The sequence below is a fragment of the Eucalyptus grandis genome, chromosome 8 (genome assembly GCF_016545825.1).
Source record: "Eucalyptus grandis isolate ANBG69807.140 chromosome 8, ASM1654582v1, whole genome shotgun sequence".
Taxonomy (NCBI): domain Eukaryota; kingdom Viridiplantae; phylum Streptophyta; class Magnoliopsida; order Myrtales; family Myrtaceae; genus Eucalyptus; species Eucalyptus grandis.
Window position 1 is genome coordinate 66,150,270 of NC_052619.1, and position 23,622 is coordinate 66,173,891.

General features: G+C 38.3%; 3 protein-coding genes across 4 annotated transcripts in view; 1 reads left to right on the plus strand and 2 right to left on the minus strand.

The window, feature by feature from the left end:
* The first annotated feature begins 1,263 nt into the window (after window positions 1-1,263).
* Window positions 1,264-1,875, plus strand: LOC104416111. The gene has a single exon (XM_010027547.2). The coding sequence runs from the start codon at window positions 1,264-1,266 to the stop codon at window positions 1,873-1,875; it is 612 nt and encodes a 203-aa protein (XP_010025849.1).
* A 14,089-nt stretch (window positions 1,876-15,964) lies between these two features.
* Window positions 15,965-17,205, minus strand: LOC120286465 (protein SIEVE ELEMENT OCCLUSION C-like). The gene is made up of 2 exons (XM_039298679.1): window positions 16,977-17,205; window positions 15,965-16,541 (listed from the first exon to the last, which is right to left on the minus strand). Exons 1-2 carry the CDS (start codon window positions 17,160-17,162, stop codon window positions 16,257-16,259), a joined length of 471 nt encoding a protein of 156 aa, XP_039154613.1. The 5' UTR covers window positions 17,163-17,205; the 3' UTR covers window positions 15,965-16,256.
* Window positions 17,206-17,252: 47 nt separating this feature from the next.
* The window catches only part of LOC120287626 (protein SIEVE ELEMENT OCCLUSION B-like), a 67,626-nt gene continuing 61,256 nt past the window's right edge, over window positions 17,253-23,622 (minus strand). Inside the window, exons 1-6 of one of the 2 annotated variants that reach the window (XM_039300631.1) lie at window positions 19,970-20,202; window positions 18,784-18,873; window positions 18,150-18,583; window positions 17,818-17,911; window positions 17,561-17,691; window positions 17,253-17,453 (exon numbers count right to left, since the gene is read on the minus strand). In XM_039300631.1, the coding sequence (XP_039156565.1) occupies window positions 17,626-17,691; window positions 17,818-17,911; window positions 18,150-18,583; window positions 18,784-18,873; window positions 19,970-20,176 (891 nt within the window). In that variant the 5' untranslated portion in view covers window positions 20,177-20,202 and the 3' untranslated portion in view covers window positions 17,253-17,453; window positions 17,561-17,625. Of the gene's footprint in view, window positions 17,454-17,560; window positions 17,692-17,817; window positions 17,912-18,149; window positions 18,584-18,783; window positions 18,874-19,969; window positions 20,203-23,622 lie in introns of those variants that run through there. The other variant, XM_039300632.1, reaches the window with a different exon arrangement.

The following is a 23,622-nucleotide window of genomic DNA, read 5'->3' on the forward strand; positions in this document are numbered from 1 at the left end:
GCCTTGCCTCGTAAATTTGGTGAGGGTGTCATAAGCCCTTGCCTAGGCTATTACGAGCTATAGCTAGGCCATGACACTCACCCGCCACTAGCAAGGGTTCACGACCCTAACTCAAGGCCAGCGAGGTTCATCAACCCTTGCCCATACGCCAGTGGATCAATGGCCCTCCTTTGATCCTTTAAATAAAGAAGGAAAAAGACAAAAGAAAAATAATAATAATAAATTAGGAAAAAAAAAAAAAATTATCAAGATATTCAACCAAAATTAATTGAAACAACTCAATTACAATTTGTTAAAATGTTTAAGACAAGTTTGATAAATCATTAAAATATTTAGAACTAATTAGTATAATTAAAAATTTTAGAATTAAATTGACTACCACACAATAGATTCAAGATTTTCTGAACAATTTTCATAGGATTTTTAGCCTGGTATATTCTCAAATTGCCTATTGCACAAGTCAACACTAAAGTACAGCACAAAAAGGAGATACACTTTCTCCACGTGAACAGCTTCATAGAAAATTAGCACCGAATGTGTGCATAGTCGGTCTTTAGGAGTCTTAAATTAATCAAGCGACAACTTTCATATCTCTGCATCTATCATCACAGTTGGAATTGGGAATAACATGTAATATGTTTACAAAACATATTTAACTATTTCTTGAGTGCATACAAATAATAATGGCTGAAAATTGGACCAATTGGGAACAATTTAAGAATAGATAAGTTCAGGGATTGAATTTTCTTTTTTAGATAATCAATTTGAATACTAAAATGAGAATCGACAAATTCAAGGACCAAAATCTATTTAGCTCTTTGAATAATTTTCATGCATGCTCATAATTGGCGAAGAAATATAACCAATCTCTCCTCCAGCAAAGGAGGTCAATGGTTTGAACCCCTATGTTGTTAGCGATTAAAGTGGAGAGCCCCAGCAGTGGGTTGTTAGGCCAGTTTTCCCCGAGGTATAATTGCTGTTGGACCTCCACCGCGAAGGCCCATGAAACCCCAAATCGGTGTAAGCCGACAAGGGTAGGCTCCGACGGATCCTCGGTCAAAAAAAAAAAAAAAAAAAACAAGATAAAAGATTTAATGTATATCTACAAATAGGTAGATAATATGCCATACATGGAAACAAACTTACACCAATCGCAAAACGATATGTGGCGCGGTTTAGTTGGTGCCGCGGTCCTATAAATCGCAGCTAATCCCCCCTTCAATCATGGGTGAGTACAAGAGTCAATCTCAAATACATACAACGATGGATAATAGGACTCAGGAGAAGGTTGTTTCGAAAGGTCGATCTCGAGATCCTAGGAGGGCTGCTGATGCCTATTCAGAAAGTGCACTGGAGAAGATAATTGTACTCTTCCGCCTGGGCTATGCAGCCTTGTCTCTTGGCCGTCCTCGCAAGCAAGATCCTAGGACGGCTGCTAAAATCTATTCAGATTGTGCGCTGGACTCGATAATTGTACTCTTGAAGCTAGGCAACGAAGCCTTGCTTGTTGGTAGTCCTCGAGATCAAGCCTGTCTCGGTCGGGTTGAAGATCCAGCCACATCCCCTTCTTGTGCTGTTAGGCAATCCAAAGGCAAACAAAGGACGGAGCTGCGTGAGCTGTCCGAACAAAATTCAGAATTGTCGAAGAAACTAAGAGCTGCAACAAAGCGTCCTGTTGAACTCCAACGAGAGGTACAGAAATCTCCAATCAAAGGCTGGTGGGAGGCATCGATGGACCAACTCTCCTTAGAGGAGCTGAAACTTCATAAGAGAATGTCTGAAGAATTAAGCAAGATGTTAACGCAAGAAATTGAAGACCGGACCACTATTTCCCATGGCAACAATTCCGATGATCCTTGTGGGACTGATTCCTAGGAAATTTCAGTTTCTTTGAAATAAGGTGGTTTGATAATGTAATAAGTGAGCTCATGCCGCTTATAATCTTGAAATGAAATGTGTTGTTTGATGATATATTCTTCTTGCGCATCCAATTTTGAGCAATCCTTATCTATAATATATTGATTTTTGGAAATGCATAAAGTTGATAAGTCAAAGGACTCAAATACGGTAGGTTTTGTTTTCTAGATGCTTATCCTTTTATTTATAGGAAATGATTGTGCTATTTGTATAACTTTTGGCAGCAATATGATTAATTACTTGCCTCTAAAATAAATTGTGTTTTCAAGGACGGTATGTTACCATGCTAACTTCCTCCAATAAAAGTGATTTGACTGTACATGCTCATGCATTCTTTATTTAATTTTTAATCGTTTAATGTCCCTCAAGAAAATTAAGGAAGTATTTCTGCTTCCTTGAAGGGATTAAATTTAATTTGAACAAATTAGCCCTTACGCACGTGAGTGCTTCTTGTAGTTTTATTGAAAAAAGGTCAATACAATATCTAGCCAAAAAAAAAAAAAAGAAGGAAAAAGAAATAGATAACCCTTGACACCTGAATTTCGCTAACAAGTTTATCATGCATCTTCCAAATAAAACCATTTCAGGAATCAAGTTCGCTTTTAATGGTGGGAGTTTGTAAAAAAATAATCAATTCATATGACCCTGCATTCCTTGTTCTCGCCCACTAACCAATCTTGGAACGAAAACTGGATAGGTTTAACTGTTGTCGTGATCCTATAAATTGTTGCTAATCCCCACCCAATCATGTGATTACGTAAGTAATACAAGACAATTTCATATACATTACAACCATGGCAAATAAGACTCAGAAAAAGGTTGCTCTACGAATTGATTGACCGGTGAATTTGGTAAGATTTGGTTGACTGTTCATAAGATTGAATATTTTGTTAAATTAATTAAGAATATTCAATTAAACTCTATTTTCCTTCATGTTCTAAGCTGACTATCATTTCCGCCTCCACCCCCCTCACGCCCTACCCCTCCCCCAGATGTAGCGCTTTAAGTTTGACAAGGACTCTCATTTATGACTTGACGAAAACACAAATTTGATAAATCTACACGTATTTATGAAAATGCATAAATTTGATCAGTCAAACTAAGAAATTTGTGGTCACGCCCTACCCCTCCCCCATATGTAGTGCTTTAAGTTTGACAAGGACTCTCATTTATGACTTGACAAAAACACAAATTTGATAAATCTACACGTAATTATGGAGATGCATAAATTTGATAAGTCAAACGGGAAAATCTCAAATAAGGACTCAAAATGAGCCTACTTTCTCAAATAAGAACCCGAAGTGATCGTTGTTCCAAATAAAGATCCGAAATGGCTAACAAGTCTCAAATAAGTATTGAACCTACTGGCCGGCCAAAATGTTCATTGACCAGCGAGTATGTGACATTTATGGTGGTCATAATATGGGCAATTTTGTCCCAAAAAATTATAGATAGAAATTAACAAACCCTAAAAACAAAACCCCAAAACTCTTCATGTTCTTCTTTCTTCCGCTCTTCATCTTTTATGTTTTTTGTCCTCTCTCGCTTGGAGAACCCAAATTCTCTGTTGATGGAGCAAGATCCCTGGCTCCCTGAGTTCCAAAGGTACGTGCCCTCCCTCGCTCCCTCCCTCCTTCTCTCTCTCTCTCTCTCTCTCTCTCTTCCTCTCTCTCTCAATTTGAACGAAATTGACCTCGGTTGAATGGGAGTATGAATCAAAGTGTATGGCGAAACTAGGAAAATATAATGAAGAATCAAGGCTCTCATGTTACACACAAGTGTCTCAATAACGAAAATGTGGCTTTACTCAAGATTTGTCTTCTTCATTGGAAAGAAACGAAGACAGAAAACAAAAGAACAATATGTGAAGAAACGAAGGTAGGGGTTTCTTGTTGTGTTTCAATTCATGTTCCATTAATAGAAAATTTCCATGCTCCAAGCGAGAGAGGACAAAGAATGGAGAAGGTGAAGAGTAGAAGAAGAAAAACGTGAGAACATGAAGATTTTTTTTTTTTTTTTTTTTAGGTCAAAAGAATGTGAAGATTTTGGGGGTTTGTTTTTAGGGTTTATTAATTTCTATCTATATATTTTTTTGGACAAAATTACTGGAAATGTCACATGCTCACCGGCCAGTAAACATTTTGGCTATCAGTAGATTCAAGTCCTTATTTGAGACTTGTTAGCCACTTCGGGTTCTTATTTGAGACAACGGTTACTTCGGGTCCTTATTTGAAAAAATAGGCTCACTTTGGGTTCTTATTTGAGATTTTCCCTAAGTCAAACTAAGAAATTTGTGGTAGGTTTTATTGTCTATATACTTTTTTTCTCTCTCTCTCTCTCTCTCTCTAATACCGGAAATAACTTTGGTCTCATGTAATTTTTGGCTAGCAACATGATTAATTCATCTTGTAATTATGTGCCTCCATAGGAAATTTGGTCCTTTCAAGGATGGGAAGTTACCATTGATAACTACCTCCCAATTACTAAAGTAAATGAATGGGCACAATGACAAATTGGGTTGACCTAGCCAATATTTCCTTCCTATGCTTGGTCACTTACATAGCCCTTTCGGATATGATCTGGAACACATGACAGAAGAAAGAGGAGAAGGTGGTAACTTTCTTCATATTTCGAATTATGCATACAGTGACCGAGATAAGCAGAATGTGGATATCGATACCTGGGCTAAATCCAAGTAAAGTTAAATGTTTCTTTATCCTAGGCCATATATTCATGAGAGTGAGAAATAGAGATACTATATTCAAGATAGCGGATGCCAAAAAAGCAAGTGAAATATTAGCAAGTGAAATATTCTTATCATATTCAAGGAATTTCGCTTCCATAGCCACTACTGCTTCATTGAAGAAGGGACTTCCCTTGTTCACTAATTAAACCGACATCATGTATAGAAATGAAATGACTTGATTGTTGGAAAAATATTCTCTAATATTCAAGGCATCAGTTGCATCCTTGAAAATCTACAAGAAGTTTCTAAAGATTTCAGCAACCTTATAATCTTGTTGTGCCAACGGCAAAAGACCATCATTTCCGCTATGAGTGGGGAGAAGAGCGACAAGACACCCATCTCTGGCATATATTTTCACCATCTTGTACATTGAATTCTACCTCGTTCTTATGTCCAAAGGGATTTCCAACTTCCCCTCCCAACGTCAAGCATAAGACCTCCCATTCTTGATGCATCGGTGGGGTGGATATCATGTATTGAATCTACTTACGTATTTTGACCATAGGATTGTAAAACTTGCGGGGACTCTCTCACGCACAAGTTAAAGCAACGGCACATGCATTGCAAAGTGAAGATGTTGGGAAAAACGGATTCCCTAAATCGATCCAATACTCAATCGAACCTCTAAAACAAACACGGAAGACAAGCGCAGGAGTCACATGTTTCACCGATCAAAGATACACTACGGAATCGAGTGCACTGCGTCTTTCACAGATTAAACACAAATGTTGAAGTTCGAGGAAGAATTCTAATCCCGTTCTACCGAGGAGTGTACTGTTGCTTCGAGGGGAAGAAAAATTCTAAAGAGACGTACGTTTTCTTTTCTAGAGCGTTGTTGCTGAGAGAGACGTACTACCTCTCTATCTAAAATGCTACTTCAAACAACGTAATCCTTTGTACCCAAATAACACAACCTTTCACATCGTAACCGTTCCTCCATAGGCCCTTGACTTACAGGCCGGTTCTTAGGCCCAACATGGGCAAATGAGCCTACTTAGGCCCATCAACACATAGAAAAACCCATCAGAAGAAAATCCCATTGCATATAAGAAAATCCTTTGTACAATGACTTGCCATTTTCGGTGTTTGTTCCTCGCTAAATGGACTTGAACTGAGGTTGTAGAGCTGTCTACACCTAGAGGACGAAGCGGCCATCTTGACATTTCTCACCTGTCCCTAAGTATTCTTGGAGTCAAATGGGATAGCCTGCTGCTCCTCTCACGCTCTCTCTGCTTCATCCCGTTTCTAGTGTCAATTCCATCTTACCATAATTCTTCCTCAAGATAAAGGTACTTGAAGAACAAAATTGCGAAGTCACGAGAGAAGGAAAGAACTGGTGTCCAATTGATCATTCCCCATCACGATCACAACCTTTTCTCCAAATTGGGTTAAAAGTCGAGTTAGTAGTCACACCGCAATCGGTCGATGATACGTTGAGAAAGATCGAGTGCGTTGATTTAAAGTCAAAATGGATCTTTAAGCTTATATGTTGGACATCCATGAAGTTGTCATTTGCAGGGTAATAGGAGTTTGCCTGGGGTAATCTGTCATGAGGCACAAGTGCTCAGAGAAGCATTTTACTAATACAAAAGCACACCCTTCATGTACTTAATAGCACACGCTTCCAGTGGAAACGTTTTACATAGAGTATAGGAACATAATTGTTCCATGCATCATACTGCATAGGCAAAGTTCAGAGAGGAGGGTGATATTACTAGTATGAGTACCTAGAGGGGGGTAAATAGGTATATAAAAGATTTTTCTTCAACAATTGCACAATACTAGACAGTTGAAGGATTTGAGACAAACGATAATCAAAGTAAGACTAAGAGAAGAGAAAATTGAACACGCGGTTTATAGTGGTTCGGCTTATATCAAGCCTACGTCCACTCTTCTTCACTGACAGCCTATTGGCTGGATTCCACTATGAACAAAAGAGAATTTACAGCACAGCTTTGCCTTGATTCCACAAAGTGTAGATGTTCTACCACACCTCCTCAAGATTTCTCACAAATATAGACTCTCTTTTGTATACAAGTATTCGCTCAAAGGAATTGTCTAAACAAAAAGGAGCTTCGAGACTTTGGAATTCATCTATCGCGCACACCTTGAACAACTAAGACCGTCTTCCTTATATACTCCTTTATGCCATCATACCCGTTGGCACTTACCAAAGGAATTCCTTCAATCTACCCGTTGGACGGAATCAATTAGGAAGATTGTTCAAGCTATTAAAGGAACGTGTTGATAGCCCATCAATCGTTCGCCCATACAATTAGGATCTCGGTTCCATAAGTAGAACCTTCCAATAATATTTAGGCAATCACCGGATCTTCAATTATCGAGTCAATCTTCGATCAATCAAAGGACTCCATTATGTCTTCTCTAGCCACGAGATCTTCTCCAGTTGATAAGATCCAATCCTTAACAAAACATCAAGTTCTGGATAACCTTTCTTCAATGGATTAGAGACTGTCAATGAGGATTAGACTTTGAGTCTTGAGTCTGGCTGTCCGGAGGTCTTCAGACTTTAAACAGCAGAGTCTCGTAAGCCTTCGACTAAAGGCGATAAAAACGTTTTGTCAACTTCAAAACACTTCAAGAAGATTTCTCCAACAATCTCCCCATTTTTGATGGTGACAAAACTTTCATGCAGATTTGGATATCTTTGACCTGCAAAACATTTCTCAAACACATATGCATATCTTATAGAGATAAATAGCTAAAAGAATAACACTAGAATCTGCAACCACAGAAAATAGGTTAGTCTAGTATATGATGAAGCCATCCATATCAATATTAGTTAATAGAAGCAGTCAAGTCCAAGTCTAGTTCAGTTCTCATCCAGACACAAAACAAAGTCAAACTGAGTTCAAACAACAAAAGTTCAAACAACAAAATAATCCAACAAACGAGTTAAAAGTTTAATGATTGAAAGTTTGTTTAAATCTTGCATCTCTCCCCTTTTGTCAGCATTAAAAGGTTGAGATGAAGTCAAGATTGCTTGGGAATGTGAACAAGCTGGAAATCTTCCATAGACTGAACGATGCCTTCCGGTCTTTTCAAGTCTTCCTTCGTTGTGCAATCTCCTCACCCTTGGCATTGGCCTGAATCTGAACGAGAGAGGGCTTGGATCTTATCATTCAATGAACATGAAGAAACTTGACCCGCATTCTGCAAGTTTTTCGCATCCCAAGGCATATAACCTCGCATCTCCAAGAGAATATCCATGATTCTGCGAAAATCTGCTCCATTATCGCCCCGAGTACTTGCTTCGGCTCGATCGATGGAGTAAATGCACGATGGTAGATCGCATAATCTCGCAGGTTTGGCGATGAAACTTCATGACCTTCCTCCGGAAACCGAGATGCATAAGCATCCTTTGGGTCCGCGGTGAGCGATCGACTCCTTCACTTGCATCAGATATGAAGACTTCACTCCTTTCTCCTGATCTCCCCCTGTTTCCATGCCTACAGGTGGAGAAGAGTGTTCCTCAGGTTCTCCTTCTTCTCTTCTTTCTTCTTCAGGTCTTTCCTCCTCTGTTTCTTTTTCAGCTTCTATTTCTTCTTCTTCCTTCTCCTCTGCTTCTTTCATCATTTGTTCCGATTCTTTCTGTGGAACAGACGACTTAAATTTTTCAAAGCCAATGCGAGAGATGGTGATGTCTTCCTCATCATCTTCATCCTCAACGAGGAGAGCTCTTCTTCTCTTGGATGGAGCAACCATGGGCTCCTTCCCTTTTCTTTTAGCTGCAGAAGATATTTGATGAGATTTTGTAGGAGTCTTCTCCTTGAATTTCTCCAACTCCTTGCTCGGTTCCTTCGACGCATTTTGGTCACCATTTTCAGTCCTACCACCATATGATCGCATGGTCGAACACAAAGATTTGTGGAGGCTGAATATTCGATGTCTCGAATAACTTCGTAACAAGGCTTGGGTAAGGGAGTTGACCTCTGTCATTCATCATTGCTCTATACATGTGAAACATAACAGTGTGAGGGAGAGAAAACCTTTTCCCAAAGAGGATGGCATACATCAGCTTTGCCTCTGAACTTGAAATATCAGTTTTGGAAGTTGATTTTGGTCGGAGGCAATTAATCACAATCTTGTGAAGCAAGATGTTGAATGCACCCATCCTTAAGTAGGTGATCTTTTCATCTGTTCTCCTATCCTTCACCAGTTGAAGTGTGGTCCGAGCAATGGAAACTTTGATTGGTTGATATCTTCCTCTTTCAACTTCTAACACATCTGCCAGCATATTCATATCCACAACATAGTCTTGGTCTTTAACATTGAAAGAGAATCTATTTGCATCCAAAAAGCTTAGATTTGAATAGAAATATGCAGTTAATTCAAAGCATAGGCCTCGCCAGAGTCGAGTAGAACTTTTCAAGTTGAAGATAACTGAACTTTTCCCTCAAGTTCACATTCAAGCATCCGTAAAATCAAAATCCACACTCCTAGGGTTTATTACCTCACGCTTCAACAATTTCGAGTACAGATCCTTTTGCTCATTCGATCTGAACAAATCTCCCTTTTTTCCTTGATTTTCAACCGCAACACCCATTTTCGGTTGAAATTGACTGTACAATTTGTCATCATCATTCCCATCTACGGGGATTCGACCCCCAAATCACGAGGATCACTTGGGATATTTGCAAGGGTTTCCTCGGCCATCCCTTTTCGAGCAATTCCCAAACTTTCCATTTTTCGCAGAAAGATATATTCGTTCCCATGTTCTTTGTCTTTAAGAAAATCATCAATGTAGTTCAAAGGAGTACGAATTCCTTTAAAGGCACGATATAAATGGTAAATATAAGCGGGCTTTTGAACTCTTACAGGGTCTGCATCCTCGATGATTTCTTCCTGTTGTTGATGATCAACGCCTTGAGGGCTAGATGGAGGAGAATGACGCTGCTTAGAATGTTGTGGGCTCGCTTGCTGTTCGGGAGTCACTTCTTCTTCGCAAGATCGAAGTGCGTAGGCCCCTCACTCATTCGTCGTGGTCCCCTGCTTGCGATTCTCGAAGACTTTCTTGAAGATGACATCTTTCTTAGTTTTTGGAAGATTCCTTGCTTGACTTTCCCAGGAAAGATGACAACTTTTTGAAGATTTAAACAAAGAAGACAAACGGGAATGGAGGATCGATGCTTTCTAGGGTTTTTGAGAGTAAAGTAAAGAGGAATCGACAATGCACGATCGGTTAAAAAGAGGGATACACGAACCGTCACAAAGGAAATAAAAAAAAATGCCTTTTCAAAATAACTGTCTTTTTCCTTAAAAATAGCTATTTCAAAAAATAACTTCCTTTTTGAAAATGAAACGATGCAATATTTACGTCAATTAAATATAGCAACAATTTAAACAAAGTCTCATGATCGTACCTTTTCAAAATGAGATTCAAGGGAGAAAGACTTACAGTCTGACGGTCGTACCAAGACTATCTTTCAGATAAAGTCTTGTAAGACTGAGTCTGAAAGTCTTTAGACTTTGATATCCTCATATCTCAAAATGTTGAGTCTGGAACGGATAGATTCAAATTGATTTTTCTCCAAAGGCTTTGTGAATATGTCCGCTAGTTGGTTCTTTGAGTCAACAAATTGAATTGAAACATCTCCATTTTGAACATGGTCTCTAATAAAGTGATGTCGAATCTCTATATGCTTTGCTCTTGAGTGGAGAATTGGATTTTTGGTGAGGTTAATAGCGCTGGTGTTGTCGCAATTAATCTCCGTGCATGAGTCTTCAATTTCAAAGTCTCTTAGCTGCTGTTTTATCCATAGAATTTGCGAACAGCAGCTTCCAAGGGCTACATACTATGCTTCTGTTGTTGAAAGAGACACGGTGCTTTGTTTCCTTGAAAACCAAGACACTGTCCTGCTTCCAAGCAACTGGCAAGTTCCCGAAGTGCTCTTTCTATCAACTCGCAACCGGCCGATCTACGTCGAATATCCGGAAGATTAAAATCTCCTTCCTAGGATACTAAAGACCGATGCTTGATGATGAAGCAACATATTTAATGATACGTTTCGCAAAGCACCGAGATGAGATTCTCTAGGATCCGATTGAAACCTAGCACAGATGCAAACACTCAACAAAATGTCGTCTAGAAGCAGTAAGATAAAGAAGTGAACCAATGATGCTCTGTATGCTCCGATCAACTTTCTTCCTTCTTCATCTTTGTCTATCTTCAAAGAACTTGACATCGGTATGTCGGTCTTTTGCACTTTTCAAGTCCAAACCTTTTGACAAGATCATTGACATATTTTTATTGATAAATAAAAGTTCCTTCCTTCAATTGTTTTACTTGAAGACCAAGAAAGAATGTTAACTCTCCCATCATACTCATTTCAAACTCATCCCGCATAGACTTAGAAAATTTATTGCACTGATTTTCATTAGAGAATCCGAAAATAATGTCATCCACATATATTTGAACAAGTAAGAAACTTTTGTTTTCCTTTTTGATAAATAAAGTCGTATCTACTTTACCTTTGACAAAACCATTTTGTATTAAGAACTTACTCAATCTGTCGTACCAAGCTCGAGGTGCTTGCTTTAAACCATACAAAGCCTTTTCGGTCCGAAGGCGAGTCTAGCTTCTTTGGGTCTTCAAACCCCGGTGGTTGTTCCACATAAACTTTCTCATGGATAAATCCATTTAGGAAGGCGCTTTTGACGTCCATTTGGAATAACTGAAATTCTTATAACAAGCAAACACAAGTAATAGTCGAATAGCTTCTAACCTTGCTACCGGTGCGTAAGTCTCATCATAGTCTATTCCTTCTTCTTGCGTATATCCCTTGGCCACGAGTCTTGCTTTGTTTCGTACGACTTTTCCTTTCTCATTCATCTTGTTTCGAACACTCATTTAGCTCCAATAACGGTTTTACCTTTTGGTTTGGATGTCAATTCCCGGACATCATTAATGTTGAACTGCTCGAGCTCTTCTTGCATAGCTTCAATCCAGCTTTCATCGATAAAGCTTCTTCTATGCTTTTTGGTTCAATTTTGAAACGAGAGCCACAAAGACTAGACTCTTCTCGCCTTTTGGATTTGGTGCGAATTCCTTCATTAATTTCGCCGATTATAAGATCTTTGGGATGACTGGACTTATGCTTCCAATTACTTGTTGATTTGTCTGGTTGATGATCTCTCTCTTTGTTTGGATCTTCACGAACATCTTGATGCTGGTTTTCCAGAGTCTGAGATGCTTCTTGAGTTGTAAGCTTTGGAAGGTCTGGAGTGTGTTCGACTCTTCTTGATGAGTCTCGACTTGATTCATCTTACGTTGAGTCTTGAAATTTGACATTCATTGACTCCTCCACGGACCGGCTCTTCTTGTTATAGACTCGAAGGCTTTGCTTGTGTAGAATATCCAAGGAAGATACCTTCATCTAATCTTTCTTCAAACTTACCAACTCGATCTTTTGCATTTTTCAATATAAAACATTTGCAACCGAATACATGAAAGTATGAAACAATAGGCTTCTTATCTTTGAATAACTCATAGGGGTTTTCTCTAGAATAGGTCTTAAGAAGACTCTATTGATGATATAGCATGCTGTTGAAACAGCTTCAGCCCAAAATCGTGAAGAAATCTTGCTTTCAATTAAAAGAGTTCTAGCCATTTCTTGAAGAGATCTGTTCTTTCTTTCCACAACTCCATTTTGCTGAAGAGTATAAGGAGAGGAGAACACATGATTAAAGCCATATTTATCACAAAATTTTGTAAAATCTTGATTTTCAAATTCACCTCCATGATCTGTTCTTATACTAGAGATAACACATCCTTTTTCATTTTGAACCTTATTAGCAAATTTTTCAAAATACGAGAAGGTTTCGGACTTACTTGCAAGGAAATATACCCAAGTAAAACGGGAGTAATCGTCCACAATTACTAGGCAATATTTCTTACCTCCAATACTCGTGTTCTGGTTGGTCCGAAGAGATCCATATGCAGCAAGAATGTAGTACATGATTAGTAGAGACATGATTTATTGGCTTAAATGAATTTCTTACTTGCTTTCCCAGAATACATGGAGTGCATGGATCAGTCTTTTGATAAGGTAATTTGGGTAGTCCTCGAACAAGATGCTTTGATGAGATTTTGGCTAATTGCTTCATGTTGACATGACCAAGCTTTTCGTGCCATAAGCTTGCTTCGTCTTGAATTGAGATAAAACATTGCGATTCATTTGGTTTCACATCTAGAAGATAGATGTTTCCATGTCTTCGACCCATAAAAGACGAGTAGAGTCTTTACCGATTCCGAATATATTCCTTCTTGAAAGAAGATCTTGAAACCAATATCACACAATTGACTAATGCCTGAGAAGATTGTAATTGAGTCCTTCCACTAAGGAAACATTACTTATTGTGAGATTTCCAATTTTCACAGTTCCAAATCCCACAATACTTCCTTTGATGTTTCCTCCAAATGAAACTTTTCCACCATTTACTTGAGCAAGCTTTATAAAACAATTTGAGTCTCTGTCATGTGTCTTGAGCATCTGCTGTCAAGATACCACTTTACCTTTTTCTTGACGGTGACCTGCATTTAAAATAAAGTCTCAAGCTTTCTTTGGTAACCAAACTTTCTTGGGTCCTTTGGTGTTAGTAACATAAGCAGTATTAGCCCATATTTTCTTAACAGGTTTCCAAACCTTAGGACACTCTTTTTCAAAGTGATCCGGACTGTTGCATTTTGAACATCTGAGAGCATTTCTACCTACAGATTTTACAAAAACTTTCTTGAAGTGATTTTTGTAAGCCTCTCTTGAGAGTCTTTTCTTAATTCTTTCATTTACTTTAGGAAAATCAATCAAGGGAATTGTTTCTGCTTTGTCATACCTAGACCGGACTTATTGAAGTAAGGTCTTTGAGCTGAAAGAATTTTCTCAAGTTTTTCAGACCCTATTGAAAATTTCTTTGAAATATTTGATAAGTCTGTTTTTAAAAGAGCATTTTCTTTTAAAAGATTATCTTCATTTTCTTTAAGAGAGGAAACAGTCAAGTCTAGACTTTTAACTCTTTATACTAAAACATTTTCCTTTTGTTTTAGAGCTGCGTTTTCCTTTTTCAGTTCGGAAATTCTTTTGAGAGAAGTTTTAAGACTAAAACACAGTTCATCAATGTATTTAGAAACTTTGACAGGAATTTTAAAATTACTTGCCTCAAATTCACCGTCCGAGTCCGATCCAGTCGAGTCGGTGTGCCATCGACATAGATTGACATATTCATTATCACTTTCTTCACACTCTGTATCACTCCGGGTTTCGGCTTTGAGAGCTTTTCGAAATTTTTAGCTTTTCCTCTCTTCTTCGAAAGAGGAGTTGGGTCTCGATGTGTCCCTTTTTCTTACATTCAAAGCGGACTACATCTTTGTTTGGTTCCTCATCATCAACGAGACTTGGTCCGCTGTCTTTGAAAGCTTTGTTTCTTTGAGTTGAACCTTCTTCCTTTTCTATTCGGTTTTCGAATCTTCTTATCATGAGAGCAAGCTCCTCATCGTCCATATCATCTTCGAATCGTATCATCATAATCATCATTTGATTTTAATGCAATGGATTTCTTACCTTTTGGATCTTCATCTTCATTGATCCGTTCCACTTCATAAGACTGAAGAGTTCCAATCAGCTCGTCAACAGATAGTGGCATAATTCTTTGCGTCTCTCTTATTGAAGTCTTTATGTGATTCCAATCCTTGGAGAGTCCACGCAAAGTAGCTTGTTTACCTTCATGGGATCAGAAATTGGTTGACCTTGATTTTCAAGACCATTCACAATATCTCGTAAACGACTAAACATGTCGGTTATAGATTCTCCGATTTCATTCGAAGGCTTCGTATTGACCGAGAAGAATGTTGATTCTTGTTTCCTTCACTCGATCTGTTCCTTCATAGGTGATATGCAATCTGTCCCAAACTTCTTTTGCTGTAACACAAGAAGATATTCTATTATATTCAGTTGGTGACAAAGCACAATATAAGGAGTAAATTGCTTTTGCATCGAGTGCTTGTCTCTTGATTATCTCTTCCCGAGTCATTCCGCCGGTCTCATCGGATTCTTTCCCTCTTTCGAGCGATGCAGTGGTAGGAGTAATTCCTTTTTTTACAACGTCTCATTCCAGAGGATCCTTTGATCGTAGGAAAGCTTTCATCTTATTCTTCCAGATGTTGTAATCCTTTCCATCAAAGTAGGGTGGTCTGGTATTGCTTTGCCCTTCCATCAGCCCTGGTGCTAGCATACTAGCCATGGATCTTTTACTACGAAGTAAAACACTTCAAATAAAGTAAGTACATAGGCTCTGATACCAATTGATATTACTAGTATAAGTACCTAGAGGGGGGTGAATAGGTATATAAAAGATTTTTCTTCAACAATTGCACAATACTAGACAGTTGAAGGATTTGAGACAAACGATAATCAAAGTAAGACCGATGTAAGAGAAAATTGAACACGCGGTTTATAGTGGTTCGGCTTATATCAAGCCTACGTCCACTCTTCTTCACCGACGGCCTATTGGCTGGATTCCACTATGAACAAAGAGAAGTTACAGCATAGCTTTGCCTTGATTCCACAGTGTAGATGTTCTACCACACCTCCTCAAGATTTCTCACAAATATAGACTCTCTTTTGTATACAAGTATTCGCTCAAAGGAATTGTCTAAACAAAAAGGAGCTTCAGACTTTGGAATTCATCTATCGCGCACACCTTGAACAACTAAGACCGTCTTCCTTATATACTCCTTTATGCCATCATACCCGTTGGCACTTACCAAAGGAATTCCTTCAATCTACTCGTTGGACGGAATCAATTAGGAAGATTGTTCAAGCTATTAGAGGAACGTGTTGATAGCCCATCAACCGTTCGCCCATACAATCGGGATCTCGGTTTCCATAAGCAGAACCTTCTAATAATATTTAGGCAATCACTAGATCTTCAATTATCGAGTCAATCTTCGATCAATCAAAGGACTCCGTTATGTCTTCTCCAACCACGAGATCTTCTCCAGTTGATAAGGTCAAATCCTTAACAAAACATCAAGTTCTGGATAACCTTTCTTCAACGGATTAGAGACTATCAATGAGGATTAGACTTTGAGTCTTGAGTCTGGCTGTCCAGAGGTCTTCAGACTTTAAACAGCAGAGTCTGCAAGCCTTTAGACTAGATTGATAAAAACGTTTTGTCAACTTCAAAACACTTCAAGAAGATTTCTCCAACAGAGGGCCGGACACACACTAAGCAGGCCCTCTTTATTCATTATACTAGGACATACAAAACACTCACAGAGCACTCACAGAGCACTCACAGAGCACGCTCTCATCATTACTTGACTAATGTGCCCCATGGCAACACTCGAACTTGACAATGTTGTTCATCATGCGCGGGCAGACCGGGCACTTCACATCCTCCAGTATGTAACCAACCATGTTCGGGATATAGAAGTGGTGGCACCTTGGGAGGATGTAGACCCGGTCGAACTGCTCCCTGAAGATCATATCGAATGTCTTCCCGTTCACGTTCACATGCTTCTTCCATGTCTCGTACTGCATCAGGACCCTCGTGATGTGCACGTGGGATTCATTGATCACGACCCGTGACCCCTTTGTGAGGACCGCAAACCCGCCGTCCTTCTTGAAGTTGGTGTAGAGCCTGAGGATGTCCTGCATAAGGGGTTCGTGCAAGTCCGCTCTGGTTTGTAGCTTGAGAGCATGCAGCTCTCGAGGCGGGTCCAAAAGAGCTGTGATTTGGTGACGTTGAAGGCAACGATGGAAAAGCCATCATCGATCATCTTCTTTAGCGACTCCTCAATCTCCTGGATGACCTTGGGTTCTTCCGCTCCATACAGGAAGATATACTTCTCAGCCTTGATCTGATAAGAGAGATGGAAAAGTCAATGTTTTTATCAGTGAAAAAATAACTTATGCTCATTTTTCACATGTCCATATATTGTTAATTAAACTAAACACTCATCTTACATTTTCAAAATTTCCATACAAAAGCTCCAGTAAAGCCTATGTCTACTCGGTATAAGATGAATCTTGACCGTTTATCAGTAAACAATGGACAACAATATAATGTAAAATAGTCTTTTATAGTTCTCGTCTTATCCCATGTATGTCTGAAAGATTCTAAGTTTGAATAAAATTCTTGTATTACTGCGTCAATTTAACTAAATTCATCCTCTAATAAGCAAACTCAAAGATCACAGTTTCCTTTCACACCCATATGCGCGCACTCTAGTTGTATAAAAAAACAAAGGCTAAAAGAAAAGTGAAGAAAAAGAAGAAGAATGACAAAAACTTACAGCTTCCTGTATCTTCGGGAAAATGAAGTTAGTCGCCAAAAGCTCAAACCAGCTAATGCCAGGCCTCTTCCAGATGTCTGTTGCTACAGCACCGGTGAAAGGGAAAGCATCGCAACCCCAAACCCTAATCATGCTCAAAGCATTTTGGTTTGAGACTCTTCCTAGTGGATCCAATACCGTCACCATGGTGTCTTGCCTAAAATGCCACTTCTCCTTAATGATTCTGATGGCCACCTTGTTCGTAAGTTTAGGGGAGTGCACCGAGTACCATGGCATTTGCAACTGGAGGTTCTGGAACTGTTTGATCACCTCCTCGCCATCTTGTTCGATGATAGGGACCCACACAATCTCGTAGCGCTCCTCATGGAACTTGCGCTCGTTGTAGATCTTTGCAAGGATCGAGAGGTCGTGAGAGGTCAATTTGAGGTCCGAAATCAGCAACAACACATTCTTCCTCCGGAGCGACTCGACCTTATCCTATATAACAAACAAGGAGAATTATAAACATTGGTCATCACGTGCTTTTTATCGATTGCACAACCGGTGAAAACAATTTATGACAACAGCAAGTTGGAGATATGAACCTTGGTCTTCTTTGAGCCAAGGAAGAGAGGCTGAGGATCATCCTTGATGTAAAACAAGGCCTTGATCAGCTCCACGTTATCGGTAGGGGCATTGAAGAGTCGCTGCAGCCTCTGATACTCCTTAATTTCCTCTGCATTATGAAAAAAACATAAATTTATTAGACTATTAGTCCAATATTTCTACCCAAAAAAAAACAGACATTTAGTCCAATATATTTAGGGCTTAATTAAGTAGAAAAGGAGAAAACAAAATTTACCCTTTTTTTGTAAAAATCTTCGTAATGTCTCTTGATAGAGTGGTGGATCATGTTCACTTTCCGAGCGAAGGTAGGCAGATCTTTTCCCTTGTTGCTGAAAAAGCAACAAATATAAAATCCTCTTAGTGGCATGAGTCATTCACTCTTGTGAAAAACGAAAATTTGCAAACTAATCAGGTACGGGCACAGTGCTTTACCATGTAGTTTAGTAATCGTAATTAGAGTATCTTAAAACAATTTAGACCATTAAACTTTATTTTTTATAACAAAAAAAGCAAACTCTTTCGAAAGCAAAAGCAAAAACAATATCTTGCTTGATTAGTTAAACATACTCATCGACCGTGCTAAGGAGGCTGGTGAATTGAATAGAGCAAGCAAGGATGCTGATGATGATCTGATAAACACTGCTTGCAACATCAATCATTGTAGACAGCTCGGGAACATCTTTAGAGTCATGCTCAAAATCCACAAGGCATTGGGTCATATTTAGGGTGGTCTTGATCATTTCGTTGAGAACACCAAAAACTTGGATCTTTTGCGGGTCTGTGGGCTTGGTGATTGCAGGCAACCCCTTCAGTATGGCCATAGATTCTGCGAGCTTGTCCGATGGTTCAACTCGAGCAAGTCGCCAAAAGTCACCATAGAACACAGCAAGTGATGAGAGGGTAATCAGAGCCTTATTAACCCACGAGTAGCTCGATAGCTCGTGAAAGAGTGAGACCAGTGTTTGGCGCACATTTTTGGTGTCTAATGCCTTGCATGTGAGCTGATGACAGGGCAACAAGTTGATTCAAGAGATTAGTTACTTGCAACCTCTAAACAGCAGGCTAGAATGCAAGCATTTCACGATGTTAAAGTTTCCTAACTTTAGTTTTATTGCATGCACATGGAAAAAAGTTAGAAAACGAGCCAAAACAAATATACTTGAAGAAAAATCTAACTCCTGGGAGGGAGATTATGAAATACCTGACAACCCACTTCGTTGATGGCATCTAAAGGTGGATTGAAGCCCTCTTTTAGAGGCTTGAAACTAGGTTTTCCAGATCCTTGAGTGCCCTGCAACGAAGATAACTTTATTATGAGAAAGGGAAAGAGAGAGGAGAGAGGGACGATGAGAGATGCGATAGTTTTCACTATCAAAGTGAGATGCAAGACTTCGAGAACAATTTTGAGTAAGCATGGACAAAAGCTATTAAGGTCCTGTTTAATTTTAAGAAAACTTATCAAACTTTTCATTTTCATTTGCAAAGGCACTAGTCATTTACATAACCCCCCTCGATATCCACTGATTCGCATACCTGGTCAATTTTCTAAACTAAGACCTCCATGTCAAGATGATGAAAATGGTTTATATGATAAAGGTTAGGCATATTTCGAATCGTATACAAATAAATGAAAAAAAAAAAAACACTTGACAGCTAAAAAGCTTTAGCTGGCTAAGAGAATTGGGACACGGAAAACAAAAGAGCCCTTTATCCAAAAAGCGTCATTACCTGGATTAGTGCTTGTTTAAAGTACATGGTTAATGTAACCAGAAAAGCAAGCAGGGTCCGTGTGGCCCATTTGATGCAATATCGAGTCCAAGTACGAGGTTGTATAACCACTTGGATTAGTGCTTGTCACGGTACGTGGATAATCCATATCTTTTGAGATTAATTGTTTCGCCTTTCTCGTTCCTCCTTTAGCCATGTGAATGGCAAAGCAACCAGAAAAGCAAGCGTGTGTCCCCGCAGCCCACTCAATATATTATCATCTCCATGTACGAATCTGGATCAGATTTTTACACTCCCAAATCTGATTTGACTTGTTTTTTTGTTACTTATTTGAATAATGTATATTTTCCTCTCGTCATTTCCTTTGAGATTTAAGAAATGAATAGGTCAATGGATAATCAAATCGTCAACATTTGATAAGTCTCAACATTAAAATGGCTTCATCCATCTCAAAAAGTGGAGGAGGTTTGTTTATAAAATAATTAAGTGGTAAAAATGTCCGCGAGCAGTCTTATTTAACCTTAATTGGAGGATTATAACTACCACCCTCTCATTGACCATTACATCAATGGAAGAGAAGGTTACAAGGGGAAAGCGTTTTAACACTGACGTTATAAGTATAACATTTAACAAATTTATAACATTATGTTGGTGATTACCATAGGGTTGACGATGGAGTCGACGATAGCAGTTGTTCCATGAAGGGTGTTGTCAACCAGATGGAAGAGGGACTGAACGTCCACGTCTCCTTCCTCAGGAGCGTGAGTGTTCACCATCTCCTTCATGAACTTCTCGTCGTCGAAAGAAGCAAGCAGGTTGTTCCACATGCTTTGGTCAACCTGATGAGGTTTGCCTTTGTGATCCATCCCAAGGAGATGGGCAAGGATTGTGGACATTTCGAATTTCAGAGAGAGAGAGAGAGAGAGAGAGACTAGGGTTTAAGTGAGTGTTTAGAGAGAGCAAAGTAGGGAAGGAAGAGGATGCAGATGGTGTGGTGTGGGAAGAACTTAACGTGCATGCTCTATTTATAGCCGTGAATGTGAGAAAGGATCGTATTATACGCAGACGTTTTGATAAATGAAAAAGGGTGAGAAAGGAATATCGACGTCTTCAATGCATTGTCTAGAAAGGAGAAGTCTGTCCCCACAACCTTATCACCAATACGAATTTATATTAAAATGGTCGTTCACTTTTTTTGAAGTGCCTATTACAAATAAATCAAGATTACTTGAGAATAAAAAAAAAATTAAGAATCCAAATTTGGATCCCCGATCCCACTTGGTCTACCACCTTGGCGGTCACAAATGATATGTAAAAGGACTTAGGTCTACAAATTTCGGATCATTAATGTGTATAAAGAAATGTCAAATTGTTCTTTAAAAGCTTAAAAAAGCTTAACTAACATGTGATTGCGAGGAGCGCAAAAAAATTCAATTGTGCACAACATATTACTGCAGTAATTAACTAAATCTTTTTAATATCTCCAACAAGTGGATAAATAATTTAAATTTGAGGTTTTTTTTTTGTCATGGCATTACTCATTTCATCTCTCATTCTTTTGATTGTTATAGCATAAAACATAATATGAATTACATTATCGAGAAATAGAATATGAAAACTCCATGTTATACGCGGATTAAGCAATAAGTTGAAACCCAAAGGGCGTTTTTTGGGTGTATCGGGTGCATTGGGCTCATCACATGCATACTGAGGATGGAAGAGTTTTTCTTCATTAACTTTGTCCGAGTGCTCAAAGAATAAAGAAGGGCCCTAGAAGAAGATGCCAATATAGGTCAGGTAAAACTCATTTTTCTCGTCCGTTCTCCATTAAATTGCTCTCTCTCTCTCTCTCTCTCTCTCACACACACACACACACACACACACCCAATAACTTTTTTTTTTGGTCGGTACAGCCAATAACTTGAGAAGGCAATCATTTTTACTCTTTCTTCAAATAATAAAATCTCTGTTCCTATTCGAGGGGTGGTGGTGATTCACGTGCCCTTCAGGGTTTACTCCGCCGTGCTGCCGACGTACGAGGTTCCTTGGATCATAAAAAAAAAAAATCTCTGTTTCTATTTGAGACTAGCCCCAGCATGGATTTTATAGACTAAAAGTCCAAGTGTGATTCACGATATGAATAACGACAACTAAATCGCTGTTCCTATTCGAGACTAGCCTCAGCATGGATTTTATAGACTAAGAGTCCAAGCGTGATTCACGAAATAAATAACAACAACTAAAAATTGTGAGAAAAGATGACCACCAAGGATATATCTTTACCTCGTCAAAAGAAAAGAGAAGAGAAGATATACCTTTACCTTCTTTTGAGGATTATAGAGGAATCGAGAACGACGGAAAATGCTAGACGTAATCTTCAACAAGGAAAACAACTGACAGGTCCATTATTCAAAGAACGAACAAGACAATCAGGGGACCATGACGATGGCAGCGCTTCAACTCTTTGAAAGAAATATTCTCCTTATTTGAAAGCAATATAAAAGGAAATTTCCTTCGGGAGGACTCTTTAGGGAATTTATTAATCAAATAATTAAAAATAGTTACAATTTTCAATACACCGATTGTCTCATGTTATATATAAAAAGCTACTTTGAAAAGTTAATTATTTCTCGTTCAGTATTTTTAACAAGTGTTTAGTCACTCAAAATCATATTCGTGAGATCCATAGTATTGTGTGTTGATGTGTTATATGCTAATTTGGGATTGAAGTAGAAGTTTAGCATCGATAATTTGGTCGAACTAGTTGAAGTCAAAGTAATTCTTTCACATAAAGAAAGAAAAATCCCAGAGAGACGGGGAAAAAGGGGTAGAAAAATAATTCTTACAAAATCCAAAACATAAAAGCCAATATTATTTATGCATTTTGTTTGAAAATCTCTCATAAATCATGAGCGCTTATTAATTAATTAAGAAAATTTCATGATTTTCAAAGAACTAACAAATGCCATTGGAGCAATAGTTAATGTGACTTTTCACATATCGTCCTTAGAAAAATAATTTTAAAATTGATATTTTATGAAATTGCTAATGTCGATAATTGGATGGTCACTTTTTTTTAGGAGACGCAAATTAAACAACTATAAAGCAAACATGTGATTTTGACTTACCGACTAATGTTATATGCAATTACAACTTAGAAAAGCAAGTTATCCATATCAGCGGATCTTTAAAAAATTAATTGCGCATGCGCATTGGAATTTGCAACGTCATCGGATTTAGTTATTTAATAACTGTGTCGAGGATTTTTCTGGAAAAAGGGAAAAACCTTTTAACAAAAGAATAAAAAGAACAATCATTGAAAGAGACGGTGTGTCGGGGAGATATAATTGTTGTGTGAACTCAAGACCGACCGCCATCGCATTTCTTGCAAGAGACGGCAATGTCCTCGTCGAGTCGCTTCCCACTATCTATTCCCTTTCTTATCTCTTTAGATTTTTCCATTTCCACATAAAATCACATTTTTGCAGGAGCAATACATAAAAAGGTGTTATAGCACCCCGAAAAGGCCTAATATCTACCGTTCATAAGAACGAACGAGACGGTACCATGACGAAGGCTACATTTTAAATCTTTCAGAGCAATATTTTCTTATTCAAAGATAATATAAAAAAGTGTTATAAAGGAGTACTCTCAATAATATTTATCAATCAATAATATATAAAATTTGTGCGGTTCTCAATATGTTGATTGTCTTGTGCTGTACATAACAGCTACTTTGAGAAATCATTTGTTTCTCATTTAATATGTTTAACAAGTGCCTAGTCTTCCAAAAAGACCATCAACAAAGTCATGAACCATAACAAATTGGTGCCAAATTGTTCGCAACTTGTTGTATGCTAATTGGAAGTGAAGTAGAAGTTCAGCTTTGTTAGAGTTATCCTGTATTGATTGTGGAATGAGTTGATAGTTGGTTTGTAAATGTGAGGAAAAATCTCATTCCTTAAGCTAATTTTCAAAGTAAGAGAGACTCAAAATCACTTAACATTGGTATTAGAGAAAATTGTTTGGAGAAAGATAATATGTTTGGAGAAAATTGTTCTCTAAGCTCAAGACGGATCCCCATTGTTTTGTCAACCAAAAAACAATGTGAATCATGAATAGAATCAGAATGAGCTTTTCTTGCAAGAGATGATAATATCTTCATTCAATCATTTTCCACTCTTATGGCACACACTGAAATTAGAAAAAAAGAAGGAAATGAACGAATATGAGTGAGATGATGTTCCTCATGATATCATCTATCCTCCCTCTTATCTACTTGAGGTTTTGCTATTATTTACATAAAATGACC